At 41.0% G+C, this 18,652-nt stretch overlaps 1 protein-coding gene across 1 annotated transcript in view; it reads left to right on the top strand.

Annotated features, from left to right (window-relative positions):
• Window positions 1-1,776: 1,776 nt before the first annotated feature.
• LOC139442224 (anaphase-promoting complex subunit 1-like) overlaps window positions 1,777-18,652 on the top strand; it is a 56,367-nt gene continuing 39,491 nt past the window's right edge. The window contains exons 1-18 of the mRNA XM_071223007.1: window positions 1,777-1,855; window positions 2,720-2,923; window positions 3,427-3,585; window positions 4,132-4,204; window positions 4,538-4,632; window positions 5,253-5,332; window positions 5,746-5,825; window positions 6,906-7,051; window positions 7,472-7,698; window positions 9,804-10,022; window positions 11,123-11,221; window positions 11,830-11,920; window positions 12,675-12,740; window positions 12,913-13,062; window positions 13,987-14,121; window positions 16,805-16,865; window positions 17,545-17,732; window positions 18,214-18,288. Coding sequence (XP_071079108.1) covers window positions 2,726-2,923; window positions 3,427-3,585; window positions 4,132-4,204; window positions 4,538-4,632; window positions 5,253-5,332; window positions 5,746-5,825; window positions 6,906-7,051; window positions 7,472-7,698; window positions 9,804-10,022; window positions 11,123-11,221; window positions 11,830-11,920; window positions 12,675-12,740; window positions 12,913-13,062; window positions 13,987-14,121; window positions 16,805-16,865; window positions 17,545-17,732; window positions 18,214-18,288 — 2,142 coding nt within the window. The 5' untranslated portion in view covers window positions 1,777-1,855; window positions 2,720-2,725. The remainder of the gene's footprint in view (window positions 1,856-2,719; window positions 2,924-3,426; window positions 3,586-4,131; window positions 4,205-4,537; window positions 4,633-5,252; window positions 5,333-5,745; window positions 5,826-6,905; window positions 7,052-7,471; window positions 7,699-9,803; window positions 10,023-11,122; window positions 11,222-11,829; window positions 11,921-12,674; window positions 12,741-12,912; window positions 13,063-13,986; window positions 14,122-16,804; window positions 16,866-17,544; window positions 17,733-18,213; window positions 18,289-18,652) is intronic.

The following is an 18,652-nucleotide window of genomic DNA, read 5'->3' as shown; positions in this document are numbered from 1 at the left end:
CAAAACATACTGAAGTCAATTCTTATAGATAAGAATAAGAACATCACAGACTTCTTATATATTCATTTACACAAAAATAAGTTCAACAATACGAAATCAGTGACATGGGCGGATACAGCTTTTTTAAAAAGAGGGGTGGGGTGTGTGTGCACAATTAAGATCTATTTATTGTCTTTGGTGGTAATTTATACAGAAATAAAGATTTTTTTCGAAATAAAAAAGGGGGGGGGGGGGGGGGGGGGAGGAGGTGCGCTTTGTCTTTGTCTATTGTCTTTTCTTCGCTTCGTTTGAGAATAAGGATTATAAAGCTATAAAGTCTCATTCGTCCTTCCTATCAATGATGACGTGATAGCTACCAGGGATGTCACGATTCACCAATATATCGATGCATCGATATCATTCTCAGACGATATGATACGCGATACACACTTACCTGCATAGATTCAGATTTTAATCCAGCATCGTTTCACACGTGGAACTTTTAAAACAGCATTGGAATTCATTTGTTGGTAAAATGTCCAATAAACATCGGACGGCGCCGGACGTTATCAATAGCAGGAACAATAGTTTAGTAAACAATTTTATCATTATTAATTTATGCTATATCTTCATTGTAAAATGTATAAAGTTTTCAGACTTAAATTCTGTTCTTATCTTATTCTAACTGGTTTTATATTTATCTGTGAAAAAGTATTGGTTGAAATGAAACATTATTATTTTCAACTCTTGGAGCAGATATTCAGGAAGTTTAAGAACTATTTCAATCTCATTAAAATCAGGTCTCAGTTCTCGCTACCGCTAAACCGCTTTGTTTGAACTAAGGTCTGATCTGATCTGATTTTAATGAGATTGGGACTATTTAATAGTGTTAATGCCCTATGCAATATAAACATTACGCAAAATTACCGCGAATTGAGCATGGTACTTATCGTATCGTGAACAAACTATTATGATACGTATCGTATCGGGGTATAGTCACGTGCACTGGTGTGAATATCCAGCCTAGGTCAAGCCGTTGTATGTGCATGTGAAACGGAGACATTGTCTCGGTAATTAGTGTAATGTTTAACTGCTAAATAGATACACATAATTGAGTTTAACTTTGGAGATATAAAATATATTGTTTCAATGAATTTGAATAATATTCTTTGGGCTGTCAAGTTTCGTAGCAAGCTGCACAGATATTGGAATAGAAGCGACCCTTGTTTCCAGGTGAACATTTAAAACAAGATTTTAAAAAAATCCGAGATATTCCTTTTTCGCCGAAATTCAAAACCTATTCATGCATCTCCTTAAAGTCACGCCCGTATTTGGTATGGAAAATCCCATACAGTCAGCTTTAATGTATACGATACACATTAGAGTAATTTATAACAGTACTTTACTCTATAATCTGTATCGCTATTTCAAAAGACTTCATTGCCTTCATGAATAACTAGATTACTTTGAAATGTACAGTATAACATAATTTGTTTAATAACAGTTTAGTTGCGGAGTTATGTACCCAAAATTTCAAATTAGGAACAATTCACGACATTTTGTTAAGATGAATTTCCCGCATAACTTTGTGTCTGATAGCTGTTAACCAAATAGTATTTGTTTATTCCAGTTAATTTGAGATATAAATTAAATAATGATATTTGATATGTTATCATAGCTACCCTTTACTATGATATACTATGGGAAGAAATGTGTCTATTTTGATATATTTATTTTTCACCTCGTTCAAAGTGTCCTATTTATTCAGTGCGAGATTAATGTCACAGCAATATGGAGGCAAAAATGAAAATCGTTCCCAATCTTGAATGTTGAACACGCTCGATTTAGTGTGCTTTGATATTTCAAACTTGACAAGGTAATTTGTTTTTATCATTGCGTCCATCGATCGTCGAAGGTGGAGTAACATACTTAATTTGTAGTTGTAAAATGCAAGTTGTGAACTTCTCATCTCTGTCTTTCGTGCATCTGGACCTGTAGTCGTCGGTGTCAGTATCAGAGGTCTGCGTCAGCGTGTATCTAGGCCTAACATACATGTTGTTTAACTAGTGAGTCGTAAATAGGAGATTTTAAATTTATTTCTCGGACTGCACGGACCTTGTTTGAATGCTGTCTTGACAAGTGTGCAGTTTACCGGACGCAGCTACCTGTAGTCTAGCTAATCAGCTGCCAATTGAGTTATCTTCACTGATCAACAACAGACGGGTCCAATTAGCGATATATCTGTGATAGCTGCACTTTGTAAACTGCAGTCCTTGTCATTGCTACTATTATTGGATATTAGCGGAGCACCTTAAAATTAACCCTAACCTGGATAAGGAAAGATGGAAAATTGTAAGATTTGAAATGCCCTGAGTGGAATATGAGTCAATGACATACAAACTTCATATTTAATTTTTGTTTGTTACAGTATTGTAGGCTGATAAACATGGTATGAAGATTCAGTGCATTTTTCACCAGGAAATAATGTAGTGCAGTTGTCATGTCATGTCATTTCAACATTTTCATGATTTTAGCAAATTTTGATTGGGCATTCTTCTATACCATCTCCAAAAATATCTTTAGGACATTTCAGATAACAATCAGTCAGTCTTCTAGAAAATGAACCGATCTAAAACCCTGCAATTTGCTATGATTGTAATGTGAAATCATGTGAGATAGGTTATGCTTTTTATTAATTTACCATTGTCCCATGTGTTAACTCTGATGTGTCTGCTGACAGGCGTGTATGTTAGCAGCTGCCACGCTGGAGCCAGATGATATGATCGCTGCGTGCGAAACCCAGGACTTTGTGCCATTCGGACGCGAATACAGCAGACATCACCCTGGGAAATTCCAGCTACAAGTGCAGAACACTGCCCATGCTGACCATGGCTTACCACTGCTTAAATCCTTCAGAGATATTTCTCTGCATGATTCATCTAAGGTGCTTATGGAGAATTTGTTATTGTATGTTTTCTCAATATATTCATTTGTGACATGATATTGATGATAATGTGATTTGATCGTAATCTTTAAACAACATGAATGTTTCACATGTCTTTGGTAAATCATTTTCAAACTCATGAATGACCTAAAACATTCACAAGGAGTGTCCAGCATTACAAATTTATTTATTTATTTATTTATTTATTTATTTATTTATTTATTTATTTATTTATTTATTTATTTATTTATTTATTCATTCATTTATTTATTTATCTGCTACAGAGTTGCCATTTACGAAATGGTGAAAATTATTGTCCACATAGAAATGTCACTGGTCCTCCCTGAAGTCTTGGTCCAGTGGACATGACTTAATTTTGAACCCTGAGTATCTGAAAAACTTTGATCTGGTAATTTTGGTGAGAATCATATACGTTATGTCTGCAAATGATTACTAAGTTACGTTTCAGAATTTCATTTGTAGCCGAAGTATTTGTTTTTCAGAAAGAGCAGTGGGTGTTTGCTTCCCATGAAGACAGCAGTGGTAGCAGCTTTGATGAGGAACTGTATGTCAGTGGAAACACTGTTGTGTGGAGTAGGGGTGGTCAAGATGGCGTCCGCTCTGTCGTCAAGACGTACACTGTTGACACGCCAGTGCTACAGGTGAGGACATAATCTGACAACACTGAAAGTAGCATCATCATGTTTGTTTCTAAACATTGGACAGAGTTCTTAATTTAAAACTGCCTGACGGACTATCTGCATGTATTTGTACCAGCCATAGGGGCGGTCAGGTGGCCTAGTGGTTAAAGCTTTTGCTTGTCATGCCGAGGACCCATGTTCGATTCCCGACGGGTACCATGTGTGAAGCCCATTTCTGGTGTCCTCATGGCGATTCCTTTGACAGTGACGGCATCTTAAAACACCTTTCATCGTACAGACCCATAATGAATCTTAACAACACAAGACAGTTGGTTTTCACTCAGGCAATCATGGCAATTATTGAAGAGAGGCAGCCAATATTTTATTCTGAAAAAAAAGAAGAAAATTGATTTTGCTTCAGTTTAAAAACAAAACTCACACATTAAACTGTTGAAAGCATGGTGTTGTTGATGCACTGATGCGTCAGATCCTGGGATATGTGCTTTTGCCTGGTGCCCTGCTCCCTCGGATGTGTTTCTTATAATGGAAGATTTGTTTTCCTTCTAGGCTCTGTGGTGTTCGTTTGTGCTGCCGGAGAAGGATGTCCAGCTGGACTTGTACCCCACATTTGATGTGCCAGGTAACCCTAGCAACCAGTGCTTTTGTTCATCACATTCAAAGTCTGGATTTGATGTCCAACATTAGTACAAAGTTTTGAGTCCAGTCTTTGCCTGCATTAGTGTGACACAGGAAATGGTAGTCTGTTAGTGGATGTGGCCTAATGTTTTTTGTTGGTTTATGGAAACATCAACCCCCAAATTGCCTGGTTAGTCAATCAAATGGCATGGGATCACTTGCAATTTATTTATTCTGTGAACATGGTAAAGTCTAGTCTTGTCCTGTGATCATGATACCTGAATAATAAAATCAATATGTAGGTTACTTTATAGATTCCATTTGTGCTTTGTTGAAGGTATGATCCAGACTGGTGTGTGTGTTGTGGAAGCTACCAACGTCACTTTCTTCATGGACAAGGGAGGGGAGTATGTTGCAGCTCTGCCCTTCCAGGTCAGTCCAGTGTTGTACCCTTTACAGGCCCCTCGTCTCCTTGAGACATGGATGCTTATGTGACTTAATTTGCTGTGCAGAGTTGCATCCCTTGATTGTGGGTTCGAATACCAGGTTCACCATGATAATCTTTCTGCATTTTTTTACTCTTTCCTCCCACATCAAGTTGAATCCATCCATCCATCCATCCATCCATCCATCCATCCAACCCTCCCACCCACTCACTCGGCCTACATTTTGGGAAAATCTTGTAGATATTAGGTTTACGGTTTCGTTCACTTCAGAAGCGATTCTCCTTCAGAATGACCTGTATCCTAGTCTCTATGATCATATTTAAACTTATTAACACTGAAATTGTTGTTACATCATATCAGAGTTGAAAGTGAATGAGTATGTAGTTTGTATGGGATGTTTTTCATTGATAGTTACACAGCACCAGATTAATTGTTTGGTAAACACATTTTGTGAGAAAGTATAGGATCATGAAGTCTTATCCACCAGCTGGTGGTCTGGTCATGTAGAGTGAACATCAGTCTGTAGTTTGCTGATGGTTCTCAATGGTTCTCAAGTGTTCATGTGAAGTGGCAGCAAATATATTCAGAAGTGATTTTATTCTGTAGGTTGCCAAAATGTGGAAAATGAAAAATGGACTAATATTTGAGAGAACCCTTTCTCATGCTGAAATTACCATGCCAAAAAAGTAAGTTGGTGTTTGTATTTTATATTGGTCGTGTTTATCTTAAAGTTTGTTCTACGATACCTGAACCTGCTGAGGAGCAGCGTTTCTTTTAGTCTCAGTCCTTGGAAGCATATGGCATAATTGTTTTTCAGGATGGCTGTCCTGAATCTAGATCATGTTGTAGATATGTTAAGCAGTGTATGAAATTGGCACTGGTCCTGTAGTCCTTGCCAAACTGCCAAATAGTTAAGGTATCATAAGGACTTGTAGAAATTTGCCCTTTTTGGTAAATGTTATCATTATAAGGACTAGTGGACTAAAACTGTTAGTTTCTAACACTGTTAAGCATGTTAAACTTTGCTTTTGAACATGTATGACAGTATTTCTGTGGTCCGTGTGTTACTATGAGGTTTACATGGTGGTATATGTTCCAGGAATGCTCCCAACCAGACTGTGTTGTTCAGTATGCTGCATCCCCTGGACGAGGTGGCTCCCATCATCACCAAGACTTCGGGTCGGTCTGAATGGCTGTATCTTTCTTATGCAGTTAATAGTAATGTGTAGTGCTGTCTTGGGACAAGGAGAAACTGTCTTCAGCCATGTATGGAATTCTGCAGATGCAATTACTGACCTGCATTGTTTCTCTTTACTTTCTTGGACTATCTTCTCCAGGATTATTCAGACCACACCAGGTTTTCTTTGTTAATGTATGTTGGCTGTCAAAGTGTGAAAACTATGAGATTATTTTTTTCAGATGAATGAAATTTGGAATCTAACTCTGTTACAATTAGTTATAAACGCCTCCGTGGTCTAGTGGTAGAGCGTCCGCCTGGAGAGCGGAAGGTCCGGGGTTCGATCCATGGCCATGTCATACCAAAAGACATTAAAAGATGGTACTTGTTGTTACCCTGTCAGGTGCTTGGCATTAAGGGGCTAAAACAAGGACTGGTCGGCTCGGAGTCAGTATTCTGTGTCTGAGTTGGGTATTCATGTTAAACTGCAACATGGTATCTCAGTGAGCTAGCACTATAAATCGGCATCAGTCCGGACTAGTACAAGCAGCCACACAACCACACATTCGTACATGCACGTCGCTATAAAAGTGCAATAATCTTGGACGCGACGTTAAACCCCATTTCACCTCACCTCACTTATAAACGGTGACTGATGGTGGGTGGTCCTGTTTGTTTGGTACTACTGCACTTGTGTTGGGGTCACTTTGACAAGTTTCTCTTGTCATCAGAAGCTTCCACTGATCGAACAGTGGAAAGTGGATAGATCACTATAGAAGCCCAGCCATCAGCTGATCATGTAATCATGCCCTGCTGGCAGTGATCTGACTCTAACCACTTGACAACCCCTGCCAGCTAGGTCTTACCATTTCAACCCCAGTAAACTTGTGTTCAGCAACCCATACTTGTTGTAAGAGGCAACAAACAGGATCAGGTGTTCAGATTCGCTGACTTGGTTGATTTCTGACATCATCTCGCTCGCTCACTCACTCACTCACTCACTCACTCAATCAATCAATCAATCAATCAATCAATCAATCAATCACTGTCATGTATTGATTCCTGGTCCCGTCTCTGTGTAGGTGGCGGTGGCTCCCCCAAAGTCGGCTACATGACAGACAACACGCAGCACCTGGTGTTCACCAGCACAAACCCCTCCCTTGCATTCACATACGACACTGAGCTCGGACTTCACTCTGTGTGGAGGATACGCTCAGCCAGAGCAGACGTAAGAAATGCTTTGCTGTTACACTAATGTAAAATAGACAATGTGTGGAACAGTCTAAATGCTCTGATTACTGGCTTCACTGAACAACTGCAGTAGTGTCGGAAAGAGACTGAGATAGAAGGATTAATCATCAGTTATAAGCAAGAAGTAGGAATATCTACACAAAATTATTTTGAGATTACAAGTTCTTTTTGTTTTTCAGTCAGATATTTATTTGTAAAATGCCATGAAGTAAGGCAAATAGCAAGTAAAGACGATGGTAATGGTCGTCATCGGTTGACGGGACGTGTATCACCTGGATGGGTGATACATATTGTAATGTATACCTTACAAGTATTGTATCTCTAATTTCCCTTCTGATCTGAAAAATGTTCCATTATTACTATTCTGAACATATTTCCATTCCATTTCCAACCCTAGGAGCAGAGCACTCTGTCCGTTGCCCTTGACAACACCAGCTTCCTCCACCTGATGTCTGGGACCCCTGGGCACAACCAGTCCAGCAGCAACCACTCCCGCTTCTTCACCAACATCTCCGGCCAGTCCCCGTGTGTCTCCCCACTCCGCAGCTTCTCCGGGCGGATCTCCTCCCCTGCGGGACTATCACGGATGCAGAGTCCTAGTGTCACCAACATGGCCGCCGTCAGGTACTGCTGCACTCTTAAGATTCATTTAGAGAATTCATTATATGCATCAACTGTTTTTTTTAGTTTTAACTGCTTTGTATTTATAGGTTTGAATGTTTTGTGCTTGTGATAGGTCATGGTGCTTCCTATGTACATTGAACACTTATATATTGCAATAGACACATCTGAAAGTGTGGTTGTGTGGCTGCTTGTACTAGTCTGGACTGATGCCAATTTATAGTGCTAGCACACTGAGATACCATGCCGCAGTTTAACATGAATACCTCACTCAGACACAGTATACTGACTCCGAGCCGACCAGTCCTTGTTTTAGCCCCTTAATGCTGAGCGCCAGACAGGGTAACAACAAGTACCATCTTTTAACGTCTTTTAGTATGACGCGACCGGGGATCGAACCCCCGACCTTCCGCTCTCTGGGCGGACGCTCTACTATTAGACCATGGAGGCGGTCTATCAAAATGAATGTTCGGGTTCGATTCCCCACATGGCTACAATTTGTGATATTGCTGGAATATTGCTAAAAGCATCGTAAAACCCAACTCACTCACAACTACTTTTCGTAAGAACAGACTATTGAGGATTGAGTTGTCACTAGAACTCGGGATTGGTTGTAAAATATGTTTGATGATTGGATCATCCTAATTGATCAATCATAGAAGTGATAATGTTCAGTTATACTAGAATGCACCTAGAAAATACAAACATAACAACATACTTCATCACTTTATTTTAAAAAAAAGACTGGCCTCACTTTTTCTCTGCAGGTACTTAGTAGCAATGAAGTATTGAAGTTTGTGTTTGATTATGGTTGTTTGGACCTTCCGGTCAATCTGTGCTCATTCGAATTAGGGGTGGTCGGGTAGCCTGGTGGTTAAAGCGTTCACTCGTCACGCCGAAGACCTGGGTTCAGATCCTGACATGGGTACAATGTGTGAAGCCCATTTCTGGTGTCCCCTGCCGTGATATTATTGGAATATTGCTGAAGGCGGTGTAAAACAATAATCACTCATTCTAATGAATCTGAACCCCACTATTTCACACAGTGTGTGACACTTGGCTGATTGTGTGTCATTGTACCTTCCTTGTGGGGAAATAGGGTTGAAACTACTCCCATCAACCAATGCTGGTCACAAGAGGCGACTTAATGGACTGGGTGGTCGGGCTAGGTGACTGCATAGATGGTTTGTCACTTCACCCTGATGGTGTGGATCGTTACTCACAATGTCAATCACTGTATTGTCTGGTCCAGACTTGATTCTTTACATGCCACTGTCATATAGCTAGAGTAGAATAGGTCTTCAGCAACCCATAAAAAGTATGCTTGCTGTAAGAAGAGGCTAATGGGCTTGCTGACTTGGTTGATGATGCCATCGTATCCCAATTGCGTGGATCGATGGTCATGATGTCAATCACAGGATTTTCTGGTCCAGACTCGATTATTTTTCAGACTGCCGTCATACAGCTGGAATATTGCTGAGTGCGATGCTAAACAACAAACAAACAAACAAACATACTACACATTTTACTTGGTCTGGTCAAGACTTGATTCTTTACAGGCCACTGTCATATAGCTAGAGTAGAATAGGTCTTCAGCAACCCATAAAAAGTATGCTTGCCTTAAGAGGCGGCTAATGGGCTTGCTGACTTTAGTGACTTGGTTGATGCATGCCAATGATCCCAATTGCGTGGATCGATGGTCATGATGTCAATCACTGGATTGTCTGGTCCAGACTTGATTATTTTTCAGACTGCCGTCATACAGCTGGAATATTGCTGAGTGCGACGTTAAACAACAAACAAACAAACATACTACACATATTACTTGTTGAATCCTAAAACTTGGATCTTCAGAAGTTGTCTTGATTATGGTCAAGGTCTGGAAGTCATGTTTTTTGACTGGAAGTACATGCTGGTATTTCAGATTTTAGAAGCTTTGAGGTACTGGTCGTGAAGAGACTGCAATATTGCTGAGTGCAGCTTTAAACAACAACAAACAAACAACTCATTACAGGCCCCAGTGATACAGATGGGATATTGCTGAGGGGTGTGGAACAACATTCATGCGTTCCGTTGTATTTATGTTTTGCTCCTTGTATCTGTTGCAGTCGCTCCCAGTCCCCTGGCATGGCAGGGTCGTCGTCCATGTACAGATTCCACTCCCCGTCCCCTGCCTCCGCCCGCTCCCCTGGGGCCTACTTCCGCACCCCCAGTGGCTCTCATAATGTCTCCCTCACTGGCAATGACAGCATCACCGAGTTTGAGGCTCCCCTTAAACCGGAGATATGTTTCGATCATCTGTGGACTGAACCACCCCCTCCAATGAGGTAGGTTTTCAAAACCACACCTTTTAGATTATATGAAACAGCCCCCTCATTCACCAATAATTTATTATGTATTATCTGAGAGTCAATTGTTTATATTTTTTGTCTTGTTGATTTGTGCCCTGATTACATTGATTTATTTACTTGTTTTGTACCCATCTTATCTAAGAGTACACACCCTGTAAAGATGTGGCTACTGGGGTCAGGCCTTCTGATACATGTCATCATATCCCAAATGCTCTAATGGCCATTTATCATGTTTATCCCAAGCTTTTTGCTTAAATTAATATTAAAAATCAAAGACTTCAGTGAATATGTATTCATTGTCCTCTCCATTTTGCAAAAATCTATTCATTCATTTTTAGTGTCTTACTGGTATTTTTCACCTGATTAAGCCTCCATGTTTCTTTCATGGAATTCTTGGTGAGCTGTTTTGGTGCTATTATCAAAATTGAGTACAGGAAAGGCAGGCTCAATGCACTGGAATTCACATCCCGCCAGACATCTGTAGGTTTGAATCTTAGATTCGCCTGATTATGTTTCTAGGTTTCATTCCGGTGACATTCATAACTTTGCACTTAGTTCACATACCAAGCTGCTGGTTCGAATAGCTGCACAAAAATGTGGCAACCTTAAGCAATGTTCACTCACTCCACATTATGCTGGCACACCGGGATATAACTGAAATTCTTATCAAAGAGCATTAAACACAACTTACTCCAAATGGAGGGGTTATCACAGAAATATGTTTATGTCCCAGTCGTTAGTTCACAAGTGACCCGTGAAGATTCCGGGGTAGAATAGGTCTTCAGCAACCCATGCTTGCCGTAAAAGGCGACTATGCTTGTCGTAAAAGGCAACTAACGGGATCAGGTGGTCAGGCTCGCTGACTTGGTTGATGCATGTCATCGATCCCAATTGCGTGGATCGATGCTCATGATGTCAATCACTGGATTGTCTGGTGCAGACTTGATTATTTTACAGACCGCCATCATATAGCTGGAATATTGCTGAGTGCGGCGTTAAACAACAAACCAAACCAAAAAAAGTTCCCAAGTTCCAAGTACAGAGTATGTTCACTGGTGGTCAATATATGTCGCTAGGGATGGACCACTGGGCAAGTCCTCCAAAGCGTTCCTGTGTAAAGACTTCTGTGGCCAGCAGTATCTGTGTTTCATGGTGCCCTACAGACAACAGCTCAGGTGAGTCCAGTGTATTCGTCGTCATCATCATCATCATCATCATCATCAGGAGATAAACCTACTCGTTTTCAATGCAGGGCTAGGTTACCTGTAGATTCACCCGTGCAAATTTGAATTTGGAACCGAATGTGCAGTCAAGTGTTTTGAGTGGCTTGGCGGAATCAGAATATACAAAATCACCGACAACATCCTTTTAGCCAAATATGGTGCGCTAAATACTCAAGCAGTTCATTTACACCGTAATTCTTTACTCAAACTTAAGACAGGCACTGAAAGGATGTAGCATGGCAACTTTGTAAGCTAAAAGTTTGGCATCACTAAAGAATGTGTGAAGATCCGGGTTAGAATTGATGTCAGCAACCCATGCTTGTCAGAAGAGGCGACTAATTGGATCGGCTGGTCAGGCTCCAATTGGTGTAGATTGATGCTCATGATGTCAATCTCTGGATTGTCTAATCCAGACTTGAATATTTACAGACTGCTGTCATATTGCTGGAATATTTTTGAGTGATGCCTTAAACAACAAACAAACAACTATATAAGATGCCTGTGATACATTGTGTAACATTATTCATACACAGTGATATGTAGTTGTACCTCGTTTGCAGATGTGTCAAGTTTGAGGAGAGCAATGACCTGAGTCAGCTGATTTTCGGTTCCATCACTGTGCTACAGGCCAAGGACGTCACACCCATCGAGGTGAGTGTGAATCTGTTCGACCACTCCACGTCAGCCACCTGACATAGGGCACCACCTTTATGGTAGGAATAAAATATATAACTACATTGTCTGAGCCATGTCGCTCTCACAGAACGTTGTCATATCTCTAGCCAAATATTAGAGTTAGTATTTTGAATATTATAAGACATATCTTTTTAGCGGCCTTCTAGTGACTTTCAATTGACACTTGTTTTGGATGTTTGATTTGTTAATAAGTCTTGACTATATAAAAAAAGTCTGGTTAGCATGGTTGATTATAACCAGATGTGTACTGTTATGTTAATGTGGTTAAGGCTTGTACTATGTTGTCGTGTCTGTGGTCGTCATGTCAACATCACTATGGTTATTATTGTGTTGTGGGCCGTCTCCATGGTCTAGTGGTAGAGCGTCTGCCTGGAGAGGGAAAGGTTCGGGGATCAATCCCCAGTCCACCATACCAAAAGACGTTAAAAAATGGTACTTGTTGTTACCCTGCCTGGCGCTAGGCATTAAGGGGCCAAATCAAGAACTGGTCGGCTCAGAGTCAGTATACTGTGTCTGAGTGGGGTATTCATGTTAAACTGCAACATGGTATCTCAGTGGGCTAGCACTTTAAATCGGCACCAGTCCAGACTTGTACAAGTGACCACACACACACACACACACACACATGAATACATGTCGCTATGTAAGTGCAATAATCTTGGACGCACTGTTAAACCCCATTTCACCTCACCTCACTATTGTGTTGCAGAGTCTGGACCTGCTACTGGTGCTGGAGCCTTCTGGGATCATTGTGGTGTATACAGGCACTACCAAGGTGGGTAAACTGCCAACTATTCTTTTTAGCCTTACATATGGTGACTAAATTTCTGTATGAACAATGAACCACTCCAATGCCAATAGCTACTTGAAAAGCATAGGTCAACATGGTCTAATAACGTGTGTCCTTTCTCAAAACAGTGTTTGATTACCCCTGGCCTTCCTTCCAGGTCAGTCACGTGCACATCCCGATGTTACCTGTTGGGTCATGGTCTGCAAGCATGCAGAGAGCGGTCACCCCCTTGGGGAGCCCTGCCCGGGGGGGTATCTTCACCTCCAGCCGACCTCCCAGTGCCATGGATGCAAGGTTTGATGATGAGGTAGGAGGGATGTGGATCATGTTCGTGTTGGGCGGTGGCTGCAATATGTGATCATAATCATATGATTGAACAACATGTCTTCAAAACTTTTAAAATTAGTTACCATGATAAGGTGTCAGTGAAGACACTAACCACAATATTGTATCAGCATGTCCAATTACACAGAGAAAGATTTTACTGTATTACTTTAGTGATATTTTTGCAGATGATGCATGGTTAATATAGCCTACACTTCCAGAGATAGGATATATGGTTGATATCATATAGTCAACTCTCTGTCCCTCCCAGAGATATCGTAGATGGGTAATATAGCCTACTCTCTGTCCCTCCCAGAGGTATGATATATGGGTAATAAAGCCTACTCTCTGTTCCCTCCGAAGGTATGGTATATGGGTAATATAGCCTATTCTCTGTTCCCTCCTAGAGAGATGATATATGGGTAATTTTGCCTACTCTCTGTCCCAACCCAAAGAGATGATATGTGGGTAATATAGCCTACTCTATGTCCCTTTCTGAGAGATGATATATGGGTAATATAGCCTACTCTCTGTCCCTCCCAGAGAGATGATATATAGGTAATATTGTCTTCCCTCTATGACCTCCCAGAGAGATGATATATGGGTAATATTGTCTTCCCTCTATGCCCTCCCAGAGAGGTGATATATGGGTAATATTGTCTTCCCTCTATTCCCTCCCAGAGAGATGATATATGGGTAATAATGTCTTCCCTCTATGCCCTCCCAGAGAGATGATATATGGGTAATATAGCCTACTCTCTGTCCCTCCAAGAGAGATGATATATGGGTAATATAGCCTACTCTATGTCCCTTCCCAGAGAGATGATATATGGGTAATATTGTCTTCCCTCTATGCCCTCCCAGAGAGGTGATACAAGGTTAATAGAGTCTACTTTCTGTCCCCAAGTTTAACTACATCTCACCAGTCCCCTCCGAGACAGATGATATGAGTCAACTGGACGCCTCCATCAGTGATGTGGCAACAGGTGGCAACAGCTTCATTCAGAACCTCAGGGACAACGTTGGCAACAGGTTCACAATTGTAAGTGTTCTAGTGGAGTTGAGTTATGAATTTCTTTTGTGAAGAGTGGCAGCAGTATAGAGAAACACATATTACCAATTTTATCTTATCCTGACTCATACTAATTGCTTGTCTCTTGAAATTCCCAAAAGGTAGTGGACACTTCTAGTACTGTGTTCCCAGAGAACAGAAATACATATCACTGCAATGCCCCCCTCTCACGCAGACGCCACCAGAACCTCGTGACCAATCCGTGGGACTCTTCACCCTCCTATTTTCGCGCCAATGAGCTAGTTTGTCATTTTTTTTTCTGTGCTCATAATCCAAGCCATCCTTTCAAACAAACCCACTCTCATTAAATTTTGTTATTTGGATTACATTTTTAACATCCCTTTATCATATTCATCGATAATTTTCATGATGAAAACATCTACCATATGTCACCATCGTATCTCCGATCGTGATCCCTAACCCATCAGTTCTATGTGCTCTTCTCAACACTGTACTGCTGAAGTTAGATGCTTTTTTTGCTCTTCACTTGAAGACGAAGAATTTGCTGAATACTTATACACAGTCGAGAGGAAGATGAAAGACGGAAAGAGAAGGGACTCTTCTAAAGGCACTTCATCATCAGAGATGACTTCCAGGAAGAGGGAGAAGACAGAAAAGCATCAGACTACTCCATCCCCCCTTCATAGAAGATGAAGTGCGGATTGAACTTCCTTCGTCACAGACTGCTCATGCTGTCTCAGCACCGATTTTTTCCCTTAGCAGGAGTGCTGATTGCTTACTGAATGGAGCTTCAAAATCTAAGAAGAAATCTCCACCTGCATCATCGGACCCAGGCAAGAATCTTCTAGCCTTAGCAATGAAAAAGAAGTCGTCTTCATCTTCTTCGTCTTCTTCGAAGTTGTCTCACTCCATGAAGACCATGTCTTTTACGAAGGCTCACCTCCATGAAATCAAAGCCATCATAATCCACGAAATCCTCTTCCAAGAGATAGAAGACAACTGCAACCCTTCACCTTCATTTCTCAGTCATCTCACCAATCTGTGGCACCTAACACAATGCTTCTGACCTCCTCCTTCCAGGGAGACTCCCCCTAGTGATACTTATAGCAAGAACAGAGAGGATATAGATACCTTGACCATCGTGCCGATCTAGCCAATCTCCCAGATAGCTAAGAATTTGGATGCTTCTTTCACCAAGCCTACCCAGACCCAGGGTTTACCAACACCACACTTCATTGCCAAGAAATGTCCCTGGCGTGGCTGCTTTTCTCTGGGCTCCAGAAATTGATGAAGACTATACCTTAATGTCCGATTCCAAAGTTAGGACCTATCGTGTGGATGATAGCAAGCACAGCTAGATACATCTGACCAGATGTTGTTTCTTTGGTCTTTCTGTCTCATGCTCTGGTTCCTGATGGGGCAGAATCTTATTCAAGTTCCAGATGATCATTGGATCAAAATCCAAGGCTGTATTCTGTTCACAAACAAATATCAGTCAACCAGTGGCAAGTGACTTTAGGTCTACTAACTTCTGCCTAGCAGACTTTATCTACGTTCAGAATATCTCAAACTGTTCTTAGACCAACAAGGACTCATACTTCCACTTCCACAATGCCTGAAGAAACATCTCCAGTGGTGGACAATCAAGTTCAGAGTCATATAGAGACCCACCAACATCTGTGAGATTCAAGCAATTAGTATGAGTCAGGATACGGTAAAATATCAATTTTTTAGGGTAAATATATCATTTATACTGATCTTGAACCACACACTGAAGCACCCGCACAGCTGTCCCTGCTCTCCTGATGTAATTTCAACTCAGGAAGTATAGGGAAAATAATGAGTAATGTCACACGGACTGGTCACGTGATTCTTGCTGAGACTGCGCGTGAGAGAGGTGCATTTGGGTAAAATGTTTTTCTGTTCACAGGAAGTTTCCACGATCTTTCAGGAATGAGAAGAGAGGTGCAATTTGTCAGGATTATGCTAGGATTAGTATAAGTGATATTATTACCCTAAATAGTTCACCCGTGTGATCCATTCCCTTGGTTCTTGCGATTGCAGATTAACCCCCAGAGATTTAACATGTATTACCTGGAAACCAAAGCCACCGCCAGTTTTAAGGGACATGAAGACGCTTTCTTTTGAGTGTCAGTCAGTTTTTCAATGTTGAATTTCTTGCAAACTCGATCAGTGGGACTGGCCACCATTTTGTTGATATTGCCAACCCAACATTGAGACTGGGTTGTAACTCGTAACTCGCATTCTGATTGGTACATTAGACCTTGTAGCATAGCCAATTGAATTGGCAAATGGAAATCAAGGGATTCTAATTTGAGATTGTGAGAGCTACAGGAATGGATCTAGTGGTTCGTATAGGTTGTTATATTACATGTCAATATGCCATGATTCTACTGAAGGTTAAGATGCCAGTGTGTTTTTACCAATATCATTTGCACTGCTCTGGTTTCATTCAGCATAGAAAAATTAAAAAGATTCCCAAATCACTTTATGTATGCCAAATGCAGTGTAATAAAATGTTATTAATCTGTATCTGCTGGTGTCTCATTTCTGTTTGGTGAAAGTATATTTCATTTTGATTACGTTGTAAAGATTATCATGAGAATAGTTCTGAAATGGAAGACTGGCAGCCTGAGAAGACATTTACTAACTCATTGTGCATTCCTCCCAGGAACTGTTAAGTGGGCAGCTCTGTCGGACATCCATGCCGCCACTCAGCAAGTCACCAGGAAGTAAGTCAGTGTTGTCTTATCAACTATAGGAGGGATGTCATTGTATATAACAGTATTAATGTATAGTTGGTTGGTTTGTTGTTTAACACCGCACTCAGTAATATTCCAGCTATATGACAGCGGTCTGTAAATATTCGAGTCTGGACCAGACAATCCAGTGATTAATATCATGAGCATCGATCCACGCAATTGGGATCGATGACATGCATCAACCAAGTCATCGAGCCTGACCACCTGATCCCGTCAGTCCCCTCTTACGACAAGCCTAGTCGCCTTTTACGGCGAGCATGGGTTGCTGAAGACCTATTCTACCCCGGATCTTCGCGGGTCTATTAATGTATAGAATGGAAAGAATATTGATGCTGAATTTATAAATCATTGTACAGAAATGATGACATTTGTTAAGATTTCCATGGTTATGATTGACAATAAGAAGGCAGAACATTTTAAACATTTAATTGATCGGTCCAGGTCATATTGAGCTGTAAGTTGATTAATTGCAGGTCTGAGCTCTATGCAAGCAGACAAAACATGTTCAAATCCGACATTCAGTTCTTTCAGTTAAGAGGAAATGTGTTTCATTTCAACACCATAACTCACCATCTAAAAGCAAGTGTATGCCCCAATCTATGAAAAGGGGATTAGTATAGAAAGGTAAACTCCAGTGTCTGTTCTCAAGTTGGGATGTGTCTGCAAGCTCTGAAGCACCTGTTGCCAAGGGATACTGCTCTGCAGGTGCTGGGGAAGTGGTATACCTCCCACAACACCCCTGGTAGCCCCGGCAACCAGTCGGAGTGGATGCTGTTCACCAAGTGTCTGCTGACCATGATGGGGTATGACATCAGTAGACTTGCTCTCACAAGCAAGGTAGGTACCCCAAGGCCTCATAATATTGTTTGTTTGTTTGTTGTTTAATGCCGCACTCAGCAATATTCCAGCTATATGACAGCGGTCTGTAAGTCTAGTTTGGACCAGATAATCCAGTGATTGACATCATGAGCATCGATCCACACAATTGGGATACAACGATATGCTCTAACCAAGTCATCAACCTGACCAGCTGATCCCATTTGTCGACTCTCATGACAATCATAGTCGCCTTTTATGGCAAGCGGATGTTTAATCTACCCTGGATTTTCACGCAAATTCATTACATATTCTTAATTTCTATGCAGAATTTCATGCATGTAAAATATGATTTCCAAAAAAACTAAAAAACATATTCTTATAAACATGACTAGAATAATATGTTATTCTGTTATACATTCTATAGGATCTTTTGAGTTAAAGGGGTGTCATTGGGTTGAGGCTTTTATGAGTTGCTGACACGTGTATCCTTGTATTGCAGCGTGACCTTGACACTTCTATGTCCCCAGTCATGTCTGCAAAGAGAGCGCGGCCATCAGACCAGGGCTCGGAGGATGTGAGTCTTCCATGTGACACCGACTCCCACGAGTGTTATCTCAGTATAGCTTCTTGTTAGACCAGTCTTCCTTGATGCCACATGGCTGTATGTTGACTGGAATGTTACACTTACAGGAGAGGAGTCTCATTAAAATCAGATCCTTTCCTCAGATACGATGCCTCTTTATGTGAAAATCAGAGGATAGTTCCATAGGAGGTTGACTCAGGTGAACTTTCTGTTCACCCAATCAGCATCGAGGCTTCTAAATTCTCGGTACGAGTGAGAAAAATGTTCAGACGTGAAAACTGATTTATGTGTCTCAAAATCCTCACTCTCTTCTTCCTTGCATTCTACATTGAGCTCATTTTTCCAAATTAGGCTT

The sequence above is a fragment of the Haliotis cracherodii genome, unplaced genomic scaffold (assembly GCF_022045235.1).
Source record: "Haliotis cracherodii isolate W230 unplaced genomic scaffold, xgHalCrac1.p SCAF_5, whole genome shotgun sequence".
NCBI lineage: Eukaryota > Metazoa > Mollusca > Gastropoda > Lepetellida > Haliotidae > Haliotis > Haliotis cracherodii.
This window is presented reverse-complemented; position numbering and strand designations above follow the sequence as displayed.